General features: G+C 34.7%; 1 protein-coding gene across 2 annotated transcripts in view; it reads right to left on the bottom strand.

The window, feature by feature from the left end:
* Nucleotides 1-508: 508 nt before the first annotated feature.
* The window catches only part of LOC110712736 (kinesin-like protein KIN-UC), a 32,504-nt gene continuing 24,529 nt past the window's right edge, over nucleotides 509-8,483 (bottom strand). For both annotated transcript variants that reach the window (XM_021891187.1, XM_021891188.1), the window contains exons 18-21: nucleotides 4,536-4,661; nucleotides 4,106-4,249; nucleotides 3,891-4,019; nucleotides 509-1,765 (exon numbers count right to left, since the gene is read on the bottom strand). In XM_021891187.1, coding sequence (XP_021746879.1) covers nucleotides 1,617-1,765; nucleotides 3,891-4,019; nucleotides 4,106-4,249; nucleotides 4,536-4,661 — 548 coding nt within the window. In that variant the 3' untranslated portion in view covers nucleotides 509-1,616. The remainder of the gene's footprint in view (nucleotides 1,766-3,890; nucleotides 4,020-4,105; nucleotides 4,250-4,535; nucleotides 4,662-8,483) is intronic.

Below are 8,483 nucleotides of genomic sequence, written 5' to 3'. Positions count from 1 at the left end.
GTCAACCCTAAGAATGGATCTTATTTATAGATCATATCTCTAAATAAGAGTTCATGTCAAGCCCAAAATCCTAAGCCTAATCAAACTGCTCTAGCCCAACACTCCATGTGGTATGTCATAATCTCATGAGGCTCATTAATGGGCCTCTTACTTGTTTAACCCAATACCCTTGTTGTGTGACCTTATAAGATCCATTCTATTGGGTTTTGGACTATTTAACTAGCCCAAAGATCATTTGTCATATTTAGCACCAAACAATGACGACCCAAAAAAACGAACTTATTATCACCATAATAGTGATCCTTGATATATCTAGTAATTGCACTTATCGAAAACATAATTCCTTCAGGATAGGGATAAATCACTATATAAAATAGACATATCAATAACATGTCTTGATATGTATCTTTAATACCATTCTCAATTATTGTAACATATATAATAACTCGAGGTATCGCTCGAAGCTATAAACTAATTAAGTTTATTAAAAATTAAAGGAAAAATACACTTTAATAATCCCAACTATGTTATGTGTTTACCTCTAATAGTCCTAACCGGTCAACACCAAGGCAATGACCGGTTACAACAAGTTACCATGACACGTGTCAACATGTGAGTGGTCCAAAATTTAAAAAAAATAAAAAGATTAAAATAAATAAATAAAACACAAAAATTCTCAGCCACCAACCTCCACCACAAAACCCTAACCCCACCAATTAATATGTTGGAAATCGGCCACCGTCCACCGTCCACCGTCCACCATTAACCACCAAAACCAGACGGCCACCCTATTTAACCTACCCATGACCCTCGAATCCACCCAAACAGCCACACCGCACCTGTACCAGCCCCCGAAACCAACCATTGCACCACTACACAGTAGCACAGCCACCCCCGAAACCACCAACTAAACCAGCTCGCAATTCTCTTCAACACTAGCCTCAACACGAAAGAAAAGTGCAAATCGAGATCGTGTTGATTTCTATTGTTGGACCGAAGTTCCTTACTGGGGAGCGAGATCTGACGTGCAGCCAGAGTGAGGCTTCAAAAGGAAGTGAAACTCTGAGTGACGCGCCGCTGGAAATTCGAGAATTGAGAAAGTCAAACAGCGAGTTTCGAGGGTGGGAAGGGTCGATCGGTCGTTAATTAGGGGTTAGGGAGGTGGGCTTGGTTGGCTTATGGTTTCACGAGGAAGGTGAGGGGTGACTGAAAAACCGAATTTGTTTTTTTTTTCTTTTATTTTTTTATTAATATTACACTAATGGCTTAAAAAAAATACTCTTTTAATAGATTACAGGTCATTGGAACCATTGGAGGCAAACTAACCCCATAATTAGGATTATTAGATAATAAACCTTAGTTGAGATTATGATTATTAGAAGTAAATTTCAATAGTTTAGATTATTAAAGTACATTTTTCAAAAATTAAATGGATTTCCTGCTAATACCTCAAAGTACAACACAAAAGCTATTTCTGTTTAGAGTTTACCATACTGATCGAACAATTTGCATTTCATCACTAGCAAACCTTTATCAGGAAAAATTTACACTATTTTACAAATATGAAGTAAAAGCCTAAGGATGTAGCACCACACTCCAGTACAACTGAACTTTTATTAGTCAGCTGACATTTGTGCTTGAAACATTCGATTCAATTTCAATGTCTTCTTAGCCAGATTGCGGATATCTTCTCTCGCAGATTCAGACGATATTCGAATTACCTCCTTCAATCCCCCAGTTGATATGAAGTCTTGTGTGTTACCCTCTGCAACAATTAGTACATTAACAGATAAAATTTAGCTGGACAAAACCAAAATCAATCTTGTGTTGTGTGCTCCCCCATTTTGCTCCACAAAATATAGAATGTGATAGCATTGAAATTGACACTATGGTTGTAAGAAACAAAGGTTTACTAATAACAAATGATGAACAAAAATGAAATTCAATACCTGTTTTTTATTCAACAAGTTTTTGGTTGTCATATGTTATTTTCAATTTTTAAACTAAGTTTTGTCCACCCAATTATTATTATTTTTTTAAAAAAAAAAATTTGTATTGATGCTCTATAAGCAATATTTCAAGGAGCACGAAAAGTATAATGTAACGCTACTAAGGTGTATCATTGCAAACCACAACTTAAATGTTTTATATAAAAGTTTATCAAAGAAATATTCCAATAAATGATCACATCAATGAGTGATTCACTAAGTTTGAGTTTGCAACTTTTGCCTTATACTCCTTATTTTATTGGGTGCAATAATACAAAGTATATGCTTATGTTGAGTAATCAACTAATACTTCCATGACATAACTAAAACAAAATGAATATTCTCCCCTACCACTCTAGACATGGAATAATTAATAAGAACACCTGAGAAAATTAGAAAACTAGAAGAAGATTTAAAACATTAATCATCCAGATTATTTGACACGAGAAGAAATTTTAAATTTTCTTATGTGAAATTTTTGTATGTGAGAACACTCTTTATGTTCTAAATTTTTACTCGTATGTTCTAAATTTTAAATATGATGTTCTAAAATTTTCCTTAGGTGTTCTAAATTAAATCAAATGTTTTAATTTAGTATTCACATATTCTAAGCCATAAATTAGTTAAGTTCGATGTCATAAATTTTAAATAACTTGTTCCAAAATTTTAACTTGTATGTTCTAAGATTTTTAATAATATGTTCCAGATTTTAAATTGTATGTTCTATTTTTTTACTCATATGTTCTAAATTCTTTACTCACACTTTCTATATTCTATATCAGTTTGTTCTAAATTTTTATTCACATGTTCATAATCTTAATCATATGTTTAAATTTTACTCATATGTTTAAAATTTCATAAAGCAAATTTTATAAATTTTTAATCACTTGTTCTAATTCTTAAATCAAATGTTCTAAACATATTACTCACACAAATGTTCTAAATTATTACTCATATGTTCAAAAATTTTAATCTGAGTCACATGTTCTAAATTTTAACTCACATGTTCTAAATTTTAATTCACATGTTTTAAATTTTTACTCACATGTTCTAAATTTTAAATTAGTTCTCATATAAGTATGAATTCTCACATTGACCTATTCTCACCGGAACCCTCCTATATATATATATAGGGCTCTGGTTGATTAAAAGTAAGTCGAGGAATAGATAAAGTTTTAGACATGTATTTGGGGATGAAGGGAGTGGTATTTTTCGAAGAATCCTCACACATGAAAATTTTTTGACCAGCAAGATTTTAGAATGACATTTTGACCCAGCTCAATAACAATGCTTTACCTTAGCCCTAAGTTACATAGCCATCACAGCCCGCTAATAATTTTGATAGGCCCCAAATCAGTCCACTCAGATAGTGGCCCACAACAGCCCACCCAATAAGCCAGGTCTAAACACTAAAGCAAAAAAACACCATCCCTTTATACACTTGGAAAGCATCCTAGTCAAACAGGGCATAAGTTCAGGAAAAAAAAAATATATATATATTTCTGCTACTCCCTCTGTGTTTTTTTAAGTGTTGCACTTATCAAATCCGGCCGTATTTTAATAAGTGTTACACTTTCTTTTTTGGCAAAAAACTACATTAAAATATTATATCTCTCTCCTCTCATGGTCCCCACCCAAACCTACTACTACTTTTTTTTATTATATCTCTCCTCTCACATTCATTACTTTTCAATAAATTATTAACCTCACTATCTTTCTTTTACAATTTTTTAATACTCCAACCACCCCACTTACCTCTTATTTTATTTAAGTCAATTAAATTGCCTAAAACTATATGCCGGTCAAACTGTAACACTTAAAAAAACACGGAGGGAGTATAAGATTTTAAACAAATTAACAAAAGAAATTGCCAAATTTTACAGATGAAATAAATTAGCTTACCATTTTGTGCTAAATGGCAAAGGGCAAGTTCCATGTGGCGTCTAGTTGATTCAGAGGCAGTCTTTGAGTTGACAATCAACCATGTAAGTGCACCATCTTCCATAAGAAGTGAGCGGCTTGTTCTATGACCTGAAGGGGAAAATACTTTCAATGTTTAAAATTGCTGAAGATGATTAGATCATAAATTTACCAAATGATGGAAAATCTTCACATACCCTGTATAACTTCTCGTGTTTCACATTTGGCAAAGTTGGCCAATCCCCTGGCTACCTGTGCAACAACATCAATATTTGTAGAACCAGCCATGCTCAAAAGTGCCTTAATCCCTCCATTATCTTTGAGTGTCGAGTGTAATGCAACTGGAATATATCCAAATCATGAACACATCAAAATTCATGATAATAGTATGCAAGTATAATCATGCAGATGAGTAGCATGAACAAAATCCATATTGCTGCTATTATTGACAAGACAAGGGCACATCTTTCTTCTATAAGGGTTTTAGTGGAAAGATGTTCCCCATCTAATATTGTAGGAAGAGCCAACTCAAAGGCACAAATGAAATATATGCTAGACTTGTATAAGAAAAATGGTGATACTAAATTTCTTCATGGCAAGTTATTGAAAGTGGTCATGTCTGCTAACCATTGCCACATAAATTTGCAATTGCTCCAGCCACCATTCGAAGAGTTTGGGGATCATCTGTTTTTGTTGTTGTATCTGCCAAAAGACGAGCACCTCCCTTGCTCATTATCAAGCCTTGATTAGTCTCTGAAGAAAATTCAAGCATGTCATATTTGAGTTCAAATGTAAGATTATATAAACTAATCACTGGAGCAAGGTTATGAAAGAACGAAAAAAAAAAAAAAAATTGAACCTATGAAACTAATTAAGATATGGTAGGGCAATCATGTTCAATGACATCTTTAGTTTCTTGGTTAAGAAAATTGTGTGTTCCCTTCACACGACAAATTGCAGCAAAAAAATCTATCTTAATGGGAACAAGCAACATTACCACAGCCAACGTCGAAAATAAGCGATGCAATAAACATTTACCTTCCCCATGCTTTGACTAATATATAGCAGAAAGTTAGAATACAAAACAAGACACTCCATCATAGATTTAATAGTACAAAGCCAAGTAATTCCATCTCCTTGAGGGTAGCAATCAGTAATATACAACTTTAGCAGGAAAGAAGGATGACAATTCAGAAGGTTCCTCAAGTTAAAAAAAAATTAAGAATAACCAAACCTCTTTTGACCTTAATCCGAATGATCAATAGATACTCAATATTAATGAATTTGATGTACATGATGATAAATTGAAAGGGATCGGAGGTAAGAGTGAGACAATACAGTCCACATCTTTGGGTACAAGCGCTAATATTTTCATTTCTTTGAATAACACTTGCTCCCAAAATTTCACTTTCCTCATATATTACAATTGTTTTCTTGGCATACTTTCCTGACAGAAATTTTTTTAGGGTGTTAAGGGAAGGACAGGGGCATATAAATCAAGGAGCTCATCATGAGATCATGGTGACACGCCCAATATCCGACATTGTGAACCTGGTTCACTCACTTTCCTGAGTTCCTGAAGTTATAGCATAAAGGAGTTTAACAAAAAAAAAAAAAAAGGCATTAAGGAGGCATTTTACCACCTCACCTGCCCCCCACCCCCTCCCCCACCCCACCTTTGCGGTTAAATATTATTTTCCATTGTAGGGAATAAAGGGGAAAAGACTTTTATTCATCGATATGTTCTGTGCGCTCTTTCTTCACATTGTGTGCTCACATTTTTTTTTTTTTTCTTCTTGTCTCATTCTCATCTCAAACAGCCACATCCATGTTTAAAAATCCCCTAATACTAAGCATGGACCTGCCTCTTTCAAAGCTGCATCCAGTCTGTTTAATAATAGGCATGTTAACAACTATTAATCTAATAAAGTTAATAGATAGCCTAATTCCGGAAAGTTTCTGCATTCTGACCTTCTAAGTTCTAAGTTCTTTTTCATAATAGTTAACCACCAACTCTACAATCTAAATACTCCAAAACTACCCTTTGCATATTTTTTTTATTGATTTCTTCAATAAACTACATTAAACACAAAAGCCTCAAAATTTTGTGGCCAACGTTAAGGAAGTTTGTGGGCTTTCAATAATCTCAGCATATTAAGAAGCATGGCAGAGCTGCTAGACTTCAAGGATTATTGAGGATCACTATATGGTGTGTTTTATGATCTCCACAATGGTAACTTTCTTTTATCTATATATACAAAACTTGGCAAATCAGATGAGTTTTAATGGACTCTGAGGCTTGGATTACAGCTACATTGGTAACTGGAAGCATTTGGTAGTATTTTTGTCTTTTTGAGCACTTGGAGGATAATATGGCAGATAATTAGCCTTTAAAGGTTTCACCACTGATAGGACCCCTGCAAATAAGCTAGCATAAGAGCAGAAAGTGGAAGGACATAGGATTTCAAAGAAAAAATGAGTTGCATGTGTTAAACTTACCCACAGTAAAAAAAATAAGGGGGGATGCCCAAATCCCAGTGCAGCTTATGAAGAATCTTTATGAGAAAAGACTAGCATATCCAGCCGCTCATCATCAGAAAGAAAACAGCTAGAGTGGTGACCAGAAATTAACTATGGTAAAAAATTAACCACTTAATTAACTGCATACTACCTGACAGAAGCCCTAATATCTCGACTCATAATCTATTAGATTTCAACTTTATACTTGTACAGTGAAGAATATACTGTTATGACACAACCCAGCAAGGCAGCAAAATGCTAAGCATCAGGCAAAGGGGGTGGATACAATGGGGAATGACATTATAATGCTTTTAGAGGTAGCTTGCGGGAAAAGGAATAAGATGGAGAGTGAGAACGGAATAAGAATATTCATATATAGGGTAGGAGAGAGTAATAGTAATGTTTTTTTTTTAGTTGATAAGCTTTGGGAGTTCCAAGCCACAAAACTGCTGGCACTACCTTCAATTACACAGTTATTTCCAATTGATCATCATGGTTATCTTATTCTTCTAATGTCAATCTTCCACCTTATATATCTTAGAAAAAACAAGCACAAAGGCTATATATATATATATATATACATATATATATATATATATATATACATATATATATATATATATATATATATACATATATATATATATATATATATATACATATATATATATATACATATATATATATATATATACATATATATATACATATATATATATGTATATGTATATGTATATATGTATACATATATATATACATATATATATACATATATACACATATATACATATATACACATATATACATATATATACATATATACATATATATATATATATATATATATATATCATAAGCTTGATTTGGTCAAGAATCGAAGAAGTTATGGCCGGTTTACAAAGAGATGTCCGTGCAATATGGGAGTTTAGGATTTCGAGCAGAAGCTACTAACTCCCGTGAGTTCGACCGAACCTCTTGGAGGTAAGAGGTTCGCCTGAACCACCCCTGGTTCGATCTAACTCAGGGTAGGTTCGGTCGAACCGGCTGCCGTGTTCCAGCGTGCGAGTTTTTTTATTTCGCTTGAGATTTAATCTTAGCCGTTGATTTTCCTTGTAATCTAGCACTATATATACTCATGTTTTGTCATTGTTAGAGTAATAGGATGAAGGGAAAGATATAGAGAGAGAGAGAGAGCTTCAATGTTAACCCAAAACACTTAGGGTTTGAGTGTTTGAGAGGGTGAGCTTTTGGGGTGGGAGCTTTCATGGTGACTGAAAGGTTGTAAACTACATTAATCTTCTGTAATGGATCAGCACTTGGGTCGGCCCATTAAGGTTTACCACCGTAGGTCAAAGTCCAAGAAGAATCACGTGCAACAAGAGAGGCAACCTCAAGTCAACTACAACGGTAACCAAGAGGGAGAGGAGACGAATTTGGAAGAACAGGGGAAGCAGTAGTTTTTGTCAAGCAAGCTATTTCGAGAAAGAGACAAGCTTGAAAAGGAGGAGACACCACTTTAGCAACAATGACAAAGTGATTGTGAATTCCAATTTGTAGAAGTCATCCGTAATTAGTTTAAGGCAAATTGTAGTGCTTGAGTATAAATTGTAAGGCTTGTAGTTGTAGCCACTCATCCAGAAAATTTGTGAGAACTTGACAGAGATTAGTAGCCTCAAGCTACCTTAGAGAGTGATAGCCTAAAGCTGTCAACTATCCCTTTTGTGTGTAATCCTTCGTTAATCAATTAAACAGACTCAAGCTTTCGCCTTAATCCTTAATTAATCATAAACTAATTAGTGTGAGAAACCGGTCCCTTACAATTGGTACGATCATGGCCGGAGGACCGTCGTTGAGCCAACGTGCTGATGCGGCGGATGAGAGGTTGGAAGTAGTCGAATCCTGATTCAAGTCCATTGAGGACAAATTCCAGGACCAGGACGCGTCCATAAGGCGTGCGGTGGCGGAGGTCGTGAGTAAGGCCATGGCGGACACCCAGAAGGCCATTACCGACAGCTTCGCAACTCTATTCGAAGCCGAGAAGAAGAGACAGGAGGA

This window comes from Chenopodium quinoa, unplaced genomic scaffold, assembly GCF_001683475.1.
Source record: "Chenopodium quinoa cultivar QQ74 unplaced genomic scaffold, ASM168347v1, whole genome shotgun sequence".
Lineage (NCBI taxonomy): Eukaryota > Viridiplantae > Streptophyta > Magnoliopsida > Caryophyllales > Amaranthaceae > Chenopodium > Chenopodium quinoa.
The sequence above is the reverse complement of the archived record's forward strand: the minus strand, read 5'-3'. Positions and strand labels throughout refer to the sequence as shown.